The 13,962-nt window shown below is 41.1% G+C and overlaps 1 protein-coding gene across 2 annotated transcripts in view; it reads right to left on the reverse strand.

The window, feature by feature from the left end:
• Sec23a (Sec23 homolog A, coat complex II component) overlaps window positions 1-13,962 on the reverse strand; it is a 51,777-nt gene that overhangs the window by 27,038 nt on the left and 10,777 nt on the right. For both annotated transcript variants that reach the window (XM_029484538.1, XM_021178863.2), the window contains exons 6-11: window positions 11,340-11,419; window positions 10,240-10,384; window positions 6,688-6,846; window positions 5,722-5,837; window positions 4,083-4,206; window positions 780-860 (exon numbers count right to left, since the gene is read on the reverse strand). In XM_029484538.1, coding sequence (XP_029340398.1) covers window positions 780-860; window positions 4,083-4,206; window positions 5,722-5,837; window positions 6,688-6,846; window positions 10,240-10,384; window positions 11,340-11,419 — 705 coding nt within the window. The remainder of the gene's footprint in view (window positions 1-779; window positions 861-4,082; window positions 4,207-5,721; window positions 5,838-6,687; window positions 6,847-10,239; window positions 10,385-11,339; window positions 11,420-13,962) is intronic.

Consider the following 13,962-nt stretch of genomic DNA (forward strand, 5'->3'; position numbering starts at 1 on the left):
AAAAAAAAAAAAATGGGAATGGGTGGGTAGGGAAATGGGGGAGAGGGGGGACGGTATGGGGGACTTTTGGGATAGCGTTGGAAATATAATTGAGGAAAATACGTAATAAAATATATTTAAAAAATTTTTTAAAAATTTTAAAAAAGGATACAAGGTCCTTTGAAGCAAGCACTTTTTAATGAAGGATCAACCAACCAATTCCTTACCTTTCCACCCCACTCCCTATCTGTATAAAGGACTCTACATATGTATATATGAATAGGCCCTCTGCATTATAAGCATTCTAAGGGCCAAGAAACTTTAGACACAGGTCCTTACCATACAGACAGCATGTAAACTGATTTTGTATCTTTGTCATTTTTGAAAGCTGGTTATCTACCTTGTACTATCTTATCATCCTAGCTGCAGCCACATGACACTAATTCTGAAATGCATTATAATCTCTCAACAGGCAGAGGAAAGAAAGGAGCTGAAACTTAAACTCCTCTGACTTGGTTGCTCTGTTGCTAATTCTAGTGACAAAAACCACTTGGAATTAATGTTGCCTTTCAGAAACCTAAAAATTTCTAAACTTATTTCAAAGCACTAAGACAAAGACTCGCTTAACCATATACAATAGAGCCTTGGCAGTAGCCTGTGTGCCAAGAAGCACGAATGCAAACATACTGATGGAAGGTCAGCCACACAACTTCAAAGAAATGGTAGAGCCTTCCATGATGAATCTCTCTTTGCACTAGCCTAGAAATTAGCTATATTTTTTTAGAACAAACATTACTTACATTTTCAGACACGCAAGGTCCTTTAGAATTAAGAGACACACAGGGTCCAATAGCTCCTGAAATCTTTATTTCCCTTGAAGTCTGAAAATAAGAACATGATACATTTGGTTCCCTAAAGATGAAGTTAGGGTTGGCAAGATGGCTGAGTGGATAAAGTACGTGCCCCCAAGCCTGAGTCTGAGTCCCAGGAGTCACAGGGTAGGAGGAAAGAACTGACTCCTAAGCTGTCCTCACATCTCCACACAAACATTGTAGCATGGCATGTGGGTGTGCATGTGCATGTGCGTACACACAAATAAATGTAATAAAAATGTTAAGTTCAGATGTTTATAAGAGTTTCAAAATAGAAGACAATCTTCATATTTAAAATTCTAAAGTCCATGAATTCTAAAACTCATGGACTTTAGAATGTGGACACCTTTAATTCCAGCACCTAGAGGCAAAGTCAGGTGGATCTCTGTGAGGCTGAGGCCAGTGTCTACATAGCAAGTTCCAGGACAGCCAGATTATACAAAGAAACATGATTCTTCCTTAACCTACAAATGACAGATCTATGCATCTCCAATCTACAACAGCTCACATAATTAATACTATGGGGTTTGGGGGGGGGGGGTTTGTTTGTTTGTTTTGTTTTTCGAGACAGGGTTTCTCTGTGTAGCCCTGGCTGTCCTGGAACTCACTCTGTAGACCAGGCTGGCCTCAAATTCAGAAATCCTCCTGACTCTGCCTCCCAAGTGCTGGGACTAAAGGCGTGCGCCACCACCACCTATATATGGTTCTTATATTTCAACCACCCACTCTCACAAGGCATTCTTCTCAACTCTAAACATTTTATGTTGGTCTCCTGAATAAAATTAATTTCCTCTCATCATTCAGAAAACACTATAAGCCACATTCGCCTGGAATAAACGGTATCCTGGATAAACTCACTTCTCTTTTTTGTTTGTTAGGATTTTGTTTGTTTGTTCATTTTCTTTTTCAAAACAAGGTTTCTCTGTGTAGTCCTGACTGTCCTAGAACTTACCCTGTAGGCCAAGTTGACCTTGAATTCAAGAGAACTGCTTGCTTCTGCTTCCTGAGTGCTGGGATTAAAGGCATGAGCCACCATGCACAGCTCTCAATTCTCTTCTTTATTTTTTTTAATTAATTTTTTTTTTTAGTATTTTTTTTCTCATTCACTTTACATCCTGTTCACTGCCCTCCATCCCAGCCACCCTCTCCCACATTCCTTCCCCCATCCCTCCTTCCTTTCTCCTCTGAGTAGGTGGACGCTCCCCTGAGTTTCCCCCACCCTGGCATATCAAGTCTCTGTGAGGGTAGGTGCATCATCTCCCACTGAGGCCAGGCAAGGCAGCCCATCTAGAACATATCCCACACGCAAGCAACAGCTTTTAGGATAGCCCCCACCTCCAGCTGTGAGTGCTGGGTGGGAGAGGGGATGGGGAGAAGTGTTGGTTGGGGAGTTCAGGATCAGGAGTGGGGAGGAACAGGAGTTCAGAATCAGGAGTGGGGAGGAACAGGAGGGATGGCCACATGGCCATAAGAATGAATGGAAATCTGTAACTGACAGGGGTGGGGAGGTGAGAGCATCTCCAGGAAAAGACAGAGACCTGGGATAAGGAGGCACCCAAGAATCAATGGAGCTGTTGATTCTCTCCTTAAACTTCTCCATCACTTTGTTTTCTACTGTTAGTTTATGAAATCACATATGATTTTGAAAGATCCTGACAGAATGTAAAAGGTCACAGAAGCCCTGAAATTGGCAAGATGGATGTTATTGTTAGCAGAACTAGCTTCACTGATTTAGAAAAATAGAGGTGCACAATGCTCTGGCCACTCCTTGAACCGTGTGTCTGCCAATGTTTTGACCATTCCTTGACCCATGTGTGTGCTCACTGATTGATCAAGCCAATTGCCAGGTGTTTGTGATATTGGTTGCTGGAAAAGAGTCAGAAAATCTCCCCAGCAACCACAGCCAGGCCAAGCCGGAGTTGCTACACCTGCACCAGACTCTTTCCTTGTACTCCTCCCATACCCATTTCTTGAGAATAGACATTGTTTAGATCTGGAAATCCCTACTCCCCTCTTCTCCTTTCTCCCCTGAGGGCCTATAAAAACTGGGACCCCTTTCCCCTCAAGGTTGACTCCTCTACCCCTGTGTAGGATATGAGTCATCCCAGAGCTCTGGCTTTCCCCAAATAAAGCCTCATGTGGTTTATATCAAGCTTGGTCTCTCGTGAGTTCTCGGGTGTCCGCTATTGTCCCGAGGCCTGAGCGAGGGGCTCCTCTCGGAGTCTTTAAATCGCTCAAAATTAAGTTTCCCTATAACAAGACCTCCACCTTAGAAACCCAATCATATCTCTACAATTTCCTACCATCATGCCGACTACATAGTAAGCCATTAATGAAATGCCAATAAGATATGTTTAATGAAAATTCAAAACCAATGGTTTTGTAATATACATGTAATTAACAATAGGCCTTCCAAGTGTTTTAAGTCAAAATTTGAAATTTATGATGGACTTGTACACCCAACACTAATCATAAAGCAAAAGAATAATTTCCTCTCAAATTAGATAATTTCCACCATTATAGAAAACTAACATAGCCAGGTGGGGGTTGTGCACACCTCTGATCCCAGCACTCAAGAGGCAGAGGCAGGCGGATCTCTGTGAGTTCAAGCCCAACTTGGTCTACAGAGTGAGTTTCAGGACAGTCAAGGCTACACTGAGAAACCCTGTCTCAAACAAACAAAAATCTAACTATGCTGTGCATAGGGAAGCACACCTTTAATCCCAGACAATTGGGAGACAGAGGCAGATGAATATCTACATTTAAGGCAAGTCTAAAGTTCCAGGACAGCCAGAGCTACACAGAGAAACCCTGTCTCAAAAAAACAATGCAAACGAATAAACAAAAAAACCTAACATATAAATTGAGTATAAAAATATATAACGTCTAGTGGGAGCCACAGTAGAACACAGCTGCATCACAGCAACTGGAAAGCTGAAGGAGGAGGATAAGGAGTGAAGACAGACTGAATGAGACTCAGCTCTAAGAAACAGTAATATCCAATAGAAGAAAGGTAACTTACATTACTTTACCATCATTCAAAACAATCCCAGTCTCCTGTACACATAATGACAACACCTCTTTCTGGGAAACAAAGTCTCTAACTCAAAGTTCTAAAGTAACCATTACTTTTTAAAGTTCATCTGAACTTAACTAATATTTCACAGTTGCCACCGCCTTCAAGGGTCTCAACTGATAGACATATCACACATGTCAAGTCTGGGTTCTTACCTTTATTTCTAATGTGCCACCAAAGCCCATTTTAAACTGGCCATGTATATCTTTGGTGAAGACTCTTTGAAAAGTTTGCTTGAATAAGGAAGTATTGAAAGAGTCACCCATTACCATGTATCCTCTGCACAGAAAAAGGCAAACACAACATACAAAACAAATTAACTGGGCTCCTGTATTACCAGAAAAAAATAAATTACTTAGACTATGAACAAATAGTAAAGATATTCCCCAAAACAAATGTTATTAATGTTATTTCTATTAATAATTTTTAATTACCCTTACTCACTGTGTGTAGGGTGTGCACATGACACAGTGTTCATCTGTAGGTGTGAAAACAACTTTCCACCATCCGTCCACATTGTGTGTCCCAAGTATCCAGCTCCCTCCCACCATGCCATCAGAGCCTTTACTCACTGAGCAGCCTACAGCCAGATTTTCTCCTTGTGTATGCATCATCTAAGATTATTCATCTTATAATATGCTTGATAATGCATCATTTACTTAAGACTGCTCCTTTTCACAGTTGGCGTTTATAAAAGTTGTCTATATTTTTGCTGATTCTCAAAGTGTGGTCCAAACAGGAAACACAAGTTATCTGTACCAGTTAATACCTGAGCAGCTCTTGTCCATACCAGCTGCTCCCAAGTCTCGCCTCCTGTTGTCTTTCCAATTGGCTCTAGCTCAGCTTTCACGTTTAGTAAGGCTTTCAAAGGCTGCACAATGCTGAAGTGCTTACTCTCCACCCTGCGTTGGTTTGTATCTGTGTGCCTGGCACAGCTGACCAGGGCCTTTACTTTCTGCTTGTTGACATTTCCTTAGGTAAATATCTAAGAGAATATTAATGAAGCTGAACCCCTACTTCACTTTTATTTAGCAATAAAAGGAAATCCTGGCACATCTTAAATATGCATAAAGTAAGCACACAGAATAAAAGATGTCCGTGGGGCTGGAGAGATGCTTCAGCGGCCAGGAGCATTTGTTTCCCTTGCAAAGGACCCAGTTCAGTTCCCAGCACCGACAAGGCTGCTCAACATCACCTGTCATTCCAGTTCCAGGGGAGTCAACCCCTGTTCTAACCTCCTTGAGTACCAGACAGGCAAGGCACATAGTGCACATACATTTATGTAGACAATACATTCATGCACATAAACAGTTTCTAAAAGTCAATGGCAGGCAAAACACCACTTATTACTCCACTTACAGGAAACATCCAGGAGTGGTGAGTGGTGTTGCCTAGGGCAGGAGGGCGGAGTGAGAAAGGAGGAGGAACGGAGATTGACAGGTAACAAGCAAAGTCTCTCCAGGGCCATTGCAAATGTTCTAAATTCAATCATAATAATGACCATATACCTTGTGAACATACTACAACCTTATCATACATTTTAAGTGGATAAATTTCATGGTTTTCTATCTCAAAACACTACTAAAACAACCTAGTAACTTTATAATAAACTTTTTCAAAAGAACTTGTACCTTAATAATCCTGTCTTTTCAAAGAAAAACAAATGAGACATGAGCTCCAAACGCACAGCAATGCTGTTAGCAAACATTGACAACGCGCTTTCCATTTCCTGAGCTGTCAGCGTTGGCTCACATTTGCAAGCAAGTGGTCATTATTAAAGACACACATACATACCCAGTAAGGTTAGGACAGCACTTCATCTCCAGCAGGCCTGTCTGGTCCAATGCACAGGCGTAGATATCAATGACATGCCCCGTTGTAGCAGCTCGATTAGCCAACGCTTCAAAATGCTACAGATTATTTTAATTAATATCAAAATATATGTAAAACCTAATCAAATATATAACCTCGCCATCCCATGAATCTTTTTCCTATTAACAGATCAAAGTAATTTAAGAGTAAAAGAATAATTCATCGTGATTTACACATGATCTAGTCACATTTAATTTTCTATAGTTTCACAAAATTGATAACATAATTTCTAGAAATCTGACTTCCAGACAAACAAGTGACAGGCATTTGGAAATCCAGCCCTGGGGAAGGAAGCTACGACAGGAGGATGCACTACATAGAAAGACTGTCTCAAAATAAAGTCTGATATTTTAACATTCTTTGATATAAAAGCCACTATTTTTAGACATGTCCTAAGTGAAGCAAAACTAAACAATGGTATAGAAAACATTCTCTAGTTCAATATAAACACAAGAGAACAAAACAGAACTTTTTTTCCTAGCTAAATCTATAGTCAAGTAAGTATTATCTAAAAACACATCAGAAAAGAGAAAAAATAAAATAAAACCAGAGGATAAGCAAATTTAGAGCAGTTTTTGCAATTTTTACAATAAAATAAAATTCCCAAGCTCAAAAAGGAACCTAACTAGCAGACAAAAAGCATTCAGTATCAAAAATTATGACATCAATTACTAGTAATATATTAACAATGACTACCAAAAATATCAAACAGTATAGAGAACTAAACTAAAAGCCTGAATTAAAAAAAAAAAATCCTCATAGCAGCAAGAGCATCAACAGGCAGCAACACCAAGGCCTCAAGAGTCACCAACAGATGCTTTTGCAAAACACCCCGAACGTGAGGTCACATGAACAGAAAACTCACAAGAAAACACGAGTGAAAATTACCTTAGTTCCCTTTTTAACATATTTGGCATTGTCCTTCTCAATGTCGTGCCAGGATCTTATAGGTGTCTTTAGCTCATCTCCCACCACCATGCCAGGCCCCTGGGTAGCAGGACCACCGATGAACATCATGATCCGAGCACCAGTGTTGGGGAAAGTACACTATTGGAAAAAAGGAACTCACTCAAACAGTGCAAAGGATAACGAAAAGCAGGTATATGCACTTCTGACAACGCGTTTTAATGTATTGTTCCTAGAAAGCAACATGTACTTGATAAGAAATGGGATCCAATGCCATCTTCTGGTGTGTCTGAAGAAAGTGACAGTGTACTGAGTACTCACATACATACAATAAGTAAGTAAATCATTTATAAAAAAAAAAAAAAAAGCATTATTTTAAAAAAAAATAGCCGGGCGTGTTGGCGCACACCTTTAATCCCAGCACTCGGAAGGCAGAGGCAGGCGGGTTTCTGAGTTCTAGGCCAGCCTGGTCTACAAAGTGAGTTCCAGGACAGCCAGGGCTATACAGAGAAACCCTGTCTCGTGCACCTAAGTCTCAGGGATCATTGTGGAGAAAGGAGCAGAAAGATCCTACAAGCAAAAAGAACAGGAAATTTGTTGTGAGATTGTGTCTCCTAGAAATGTCAGAGGAGCTACACCCATGATGTCTCATCAGCATGGCTGCCTATGACACCAGCAGACAGGCTAACATGGAAGGGGTGGGCATGGCCCATAAGGCCTCAACTATACACAGAGAACTATAGACGGCTAAGGAATGCTGAAAGGGGGGGAAATAGCCTTCTCAGGGAAAAGCACACCAATTATCCAATGTCCAATGTTCAGCTCTGAGAACGCATACATGCAAAATTAAAAATAGGCTTGGAAAAATGGGGGGGGGGGTTTGAAAGGAGTAGAGGGGAAAAGGGAAATGACATAATTATACTGTAATTTTTAACAAATCAAAAATTATTTAAAATGGAAAAATACCAACAGATACCAATGATACCAATGAAATTTTAGGGCATCAAAAAAAACCTTGATTCTACAATTTTAGGAAATCTGAAAAAAAATGGATGAATTTCTAGATGTACAGATGTACTACAATTAAGTCAAGATAAAATATAGTAGACAGTTTGTGGTGGTTTCAATTAGAAATGCCCCCCACAGGCTCAATCAGGCACTGGGACCCTCGCTCTGCATCTGGCAGTGCTGTCTGGGAGGCTATGGGGAGGTGCAGCCTTGCTGGAGAAGCTCACAGTTGGTCCCACTGCTGCCAGTGCTCTCTCTGCTGTGACTGAGTACATGACCGCTCAGTTTCCTGCCCTGGCTGCCTGCTGCCATTCCTTCCCCAGCCATTACGAACTTTCCCTCTGCAATAAGAGAAATAAACTCCTGTATTTAAAAAAGGGGGACCAGACATGGTAGTTGTGCTGGCTAGTTTTTATGTCACCTTCATACAAGCTAGGGTCCTAAGAGAGAAGGGAACCTCAGAATTGCCTCCATAAGATCTAGCTATAAGCAAGCCTGTAGGGAATTTTCTTAATTAGTGGTTAATGGGGGAGGGTCCAGCCCATTATGAGTGGGGCCACCCTGGGGGCTGGTGGTCCTGGATTCTATTAAAAAAAAAAAAAAAACAGGCTGAGCAAGCCATGAGGAACAAGCCAGTAAGCCTCCATAGCTTGCTTCTTTATCAGCTCCTACCTTCAGGTTCCTGCCCAGCTTGGATTCCCGCCCTCACTGCTTTTGATGATGAACTGTAACATGGAACTGTGAGTGAAATAAACCCTTTCCTTCCCAAGGTGCTTTGGGTCATAGTCTTTCATTACGGTAATAATAACCCTGACTACGACATCTTTAATAGTAGTGCACACCTTCAATTCCAGAACTCAGGAGGCAGAGGCAGGCAGAGCTCTGTGACAATACTTTTCCAGTCCAGCCAGTACTACACAATAACCAGACCATTAGGGATTGGATAACCAACTGGTGTGCTCTTCCTGGGGAAGATTATTTTTCCCACTGTCAGCATTCCTTGGCTGCCTATAGCAATGATGAGTATAGAAACCTCCTCATCTCAGGAAAAGAGAGCAAGAAGGACAGAGAGCGCACAGAGAGAGAGAGAGAGATAGGGAAAGGGAGGGAGGGAGGGAGGGAAGGAAGGAAGGAAGGAGAAAGGGGAAAGGGGAATAAAAGAAAACTAGTAAGTATAATCCAAGAAAGTGTTAGAGGAATAAAACACATGAGCCCACCAGGTTCTAGAGTAAATTTACACAACAATCCTACTAATAGATCAAGAATAAAGAAAGATTGTAAGTTGAGCACCACTAGCCATGATGCAGTCAATCTCCCCTATGCAGTGAAGCTTCGCTAACCAGTCATGGGGTGTGGGGTACTGCAGAGATGGCTCAGTGATAGCAACACTTGCAGTTCTTGCAGAAGACCCAAACTTGGTTCCCAGCAGCCACACAGCAGTTCACAATCATCTCTAACTCCAGTTCCAGGGGAACCAATGCCTTCTTCTGGCCTCCAGGGGCAGCCAGGCATTTATGTGGTACACAGACATACATGCAGGCAAAACACTCATAAACACAAAATAAAAACAAATAAACCTTAAAATAAATAAATAAATCAGGGGCTAGAGGTCTCTCCAACCAGAAGAACCCAGTTCAATTTCCAGCAACTATGTCAGGTGGCTCACAAACACCCCTAACTCCAGCTCTGCCTCTGACCACCAAGAGCATGTCTACTCCCATGCACACACAGACACACAGAGACATAACTGAAAATCATATAAACTGGATTTGGGGAGTTCCTGGATAGCTGAGCCCGTTGCTTTCTAGTGTGTGGTGTGCAGAGAAGACATGCCCTTCCTCTCACATCTAAGCTATATGCATTGCTTCTATCAGGTGTGGCTACTGTTTACTCTCTTTATCCTGACACGTAAGTAAAGGGTTTCCCTACATTCGTGGAGCCAGCTACTGCAGGAAATTAATCAAGCCTGAAGAAATACCCAACTCACAGACATAAGTACAGGCGACAACCTACTCTTTGTGTGGAGCTTTAAAAAAAAGAAAGTACAGCTGGGCGGTGGTAGCGCACGACTTTAATCCCAGCACCTGGGAGGAGGCAGAGGCAGGCGGATTTCTGAGTTCAAGGCCAGCCTGGTCTACAAAGTGAGTTCCAGGACAGCCAGGGCTACACAGAGAAACCCTGTCTCGAAAAAAAAAAAGAAAAGAAAGTACTGCACCCTGATTACAGAATGAGAGAAAAGATCCATCACGCATGGTGGCGCACAACAGCAGACCGACATTCAGAAGGCTAAACTCTCCTAAACCACTGTCAGTTAAGCTCAGCACTAACTCAACTGTGCAGTAAAACAGAAGAAAAGGATGGCAAAGATGGTGGTGGAGTAAAGATGAAGGAAAAGGAGGAAGAAAAAAGGAAAGGACACCCACACCAAGCATCACCATGGTGGTCTGCTCACATCTTTCCATGTGCGCACATGCATACAGGCACACAAACTCTTACATTTCAAAATTAAGCTTTCATCATTACTACCTCAAGCAGTCCTACAGCTATGGAAAGCGCCACTCCTGAGGAACGCAGCGGTCTCTTTCCTTGTGGTACAGGCCAAGGGTCTCGCTGAAGTTCTCCCAGAAGATCTGTGAGATTCATGTCTATTTTCTGTACTGGCTGTAAGAATCTGCAAAACAACAGTAAACAAAAGCCATTTACAATTTGATATTTTACAAATTTCTCTTAAAAATAGAAAAAAAGTATGATACACAGCAGACCAACAGTTCTCATGTTCTGTGTGCAGCAGAATGGACTGGAGTGTTTCTTTGAAAACAGGCTGCTATTGGAGATGTAGCTCAGTCAGCAGAGGTCCTATCTAGCAAGTGTGAGACCCTAGGCTGGATCCCCAGCAACAGACACAGAAATACATGCTCCAGTGGGCGGGGGAAGGAGAGGAGGCAGAGGGAAAGAAGGAAGCAGAGGAGGAAGGACAGAGGAAGGAGGTCCACATGCTGGTCATGCCTATAGTCCTAGAACTAAGAAGGAGGAGGCAGGACAATAAAGAGATCAAGGTCATCAACTGTATATGGAGTCTAAGCCCAACCTGGCTACATGAGATGAGACTATGACCCCCAGAAAAGGGGGCTGCTATTACGAGGCCTCACTCTACAGTCTGTGTACCACTCCCAGGGATGCTGCTGTGCTGCTACAGGCCAAGGAACTTAGACAATTACTCTCAATTGATTTAAAGTTCTAAGTTTACCAAAATAATTAGAATATAGATCAATTAACTCAATTTTAGTAATAGCACCTCTGATTACAAGAAAAAGCTACCAGTAAAGACAAATTAAAAGCTTCTGAGGCCTATTTTTGCATAGTTGTTCACAAAGCACATAAAGACTCTATGAATTAAAAATAAAAACAAACATCAAAACTAAGCTTCTAATATCACGATGATAAAAAAAGAGAACCATTTCAGTAAAAAAGAAATGGCCACAAGAAGTTATAGTTTGTTTTTTAAAGCCATATACTACTATTGCAATCTACTTATATTCTTAACAATACTTAATATTACATATCACCTAATATCTTTGGCCAAGTACCTGCCTGAACTAGAGGATTCTGTTTGCTATATTAATTACCTATTGGAAGGAGGTGGTTGCTGCACCTGAGGACCACGTGTGGCTTGAGTAACAGGTACTTTAGAGAGCCCCAGCATTTCCTGTAAAGACATGGTTTTGATCAGATCAGTTTACTTACTTCCACATTATTTATCAGCTTCTTAAGATGGTGAAGGTGCTACAAATTAGAAATGCAAAATAAGCATAAGGTTGCTTTTCCCAGAAGGCAAACAAACAGTCTAGCTGTGGAGGCTGACCCCCTCCACAGCAATTCCCCAGAAGAGCAAGTACAGGTGTAATGGAAGGAAAAGGATATTAATTTACAAGTACTTCTTACCCAATGACATCATAATACATTAATGACGAACATAAATGTCTTTCTTCTTATCTTAAACGCATTCATCCCCTTCAGCAACTATTATCTTAAATACCTACTCTGTAGCAGGAATACCATGGTTTTAAGAACACCCTCTCTGTTCCCATGATGGTTAGAAATCTGGAAGGAATGAAGCTATCTACTAAAGCAGTACAGAACTGTGAGTTCCTCACGGTGAGGAAGCACATAAAGAGAGGAGGGAGGACGGCTCGGCGGCTGAGAGCGAGCCTTGCAGCTCTTACAGAAGACCAGGGTCTGAGCAGCAATATAACCCCAGCTCCAGGGAATCCAATGCTCTCTTCTACCTCTGCAGGCAACTGTGCCCACATGCACACAAACGTGCGCGCACACACATACAGTTTTAAAAAAAAAAAATCTGTTTTTAAAAAAAACAGTACATAGAATCACACTGGGGATATAAATCGATTCATGATTTTCAAGCTAAATGACTTATAAAAATCCCAGTTTTGTTTTGGATTTCACAGATGTACATAATCCTTTTTCTATACATAAAAATGTCACCTTACTGCAATTTTCTTAATCTAGAAATGCCTAGTATTGTTTAGCATTATGGCAAAAATATTTAGCAATCAGAAAGTCTGCATATCTACAAAGAAAATAAGTGACCTACATCTACAGCGCTCCTGGACTGCCGTCAGAAGCAGCAACTTTCACTATGCACCAAGCTCTGAGCTAAACGCTGCAGAAATACTATTCTCACAAAAAATAATAACGACAAGCTAGGTCCGGTGATGCACGGACTACTCCGGAAAGAGAATTAACAAAGCCAGTCTGGGGACACATAAAAAGGCATGATTTCAAAAGGGAGGAAAGAGATGGCTGAGCATGAGAAGATGCTTGCTGTCAAACCAGACAACCTAAACTCAGTTCCCAGGACCTGGATGCAACATGTAAGAGAGAACCAATACCACAAGCTGTCCCTTGATTTCAACGTGTGCACAGTATCCTAATGATACTAAGACACACACACACACACACACACACACACACACACAGAGGGGGAGAATAAAGAAATGTAACATTTTTTAATCTCTAAAGGTGGGAGGATAAAAAGACAAAGGGGGCAGTTATAAAAATTTTAGGTTACTTAACGTAAATAGCATAGGATTTTAATCCAGATTTTGCTATTTACACTACACTGAATATCACCATGAGGAGAAATTTACAATTAAACAACTAGAGGACTTTAACATTGGAATCTCAGACTATTTATGCAAAAAGGCCAGATTCTTTTTAGCTGAACACAGAAAGAAGATAAAAATGTTATATTAAAAGAACACTTTTGTTGTATTGACAATCACTTGCCTGTTCTTGATGCCACATTTGTATTATATAATTTAAGTGACCACAGTGAGAACTAAACTTCTTTAAAAATGTATAATTTGCTATTATGAAAGCAAACATCTAAAGGCATAATCTGTTTTATTCTCGTGACCATCCTGAGAAGCAGACATCCTTATAACAGCTTGTATGCCTAATCCAAAAACTCAAACCCTGAAATGCTGAATGTTCCTAAGTGTCACCAGAATGCCACAGGGGGAAATTCCACACACGACTTCACATGACGCACTACAGTGAAAGTACAGATGTACTAAACATATTCCATAAAACTGCATTCAGGTTGTGTCTATAAGCATATATATATTAAACATCAATTATTTTAACTTATACTTGGATATCATCCCCAAAATATCTCTTTCTGTACAATGTCATGCCACACAATGACGTCTCAGTCAATAATGGACCACACAAAAAGGTTGGTCCCCTGAGAGTACATCGCCTATCATGCCATAACTTCTTAGTTGATAGAAGTACTCTATGTCCACACCATCATAATTAAACTGCCTAATGACACATTTCTGAGAATGTATCCCACCCTTCCCATACCCATGTATAAAAATATTCCAAAAAAACTAGTACTTATGAGGTAAAGCAGGCAGATCTCTGTGAATTTAAGACCAACATCATCTACATAGAGTTTGAAACTTGCAAAATACTTCTGTTTCAAAGACTGTTATATATTCAACCTGTACCCACTTCTCCAGCTTCACAAAACCAAATGGTCCTCCTTTTTGTGCCTCCTGTCCTCCAAACAGAATGCCACCTCCTCCTCGGAAGCTGCCCTAGGCTCATCTCTTTCACTCATGCTCTCTAGTCTCTTTCTCTTCCATGTAAACTCACTCAAACATCTCAAAGGATCTTTAACAAACTCTCAAACTGTCTCTTTCCTTATCAACAAACCTATAA

Source organism: Mus caroli, chromosome 12, assembly GCF_900094665.2.
Source record: "Mus caroli chromosome 12, CAROLI_EIJ_v1.1, whole genome shotgun sequence".
Taxonomy (NCBI): domain Eukaryota; kingdom Metazoa; phylum Chordata; class Mammalia; order Rodentia; family Muridae; genus Mus; species Mus caroli.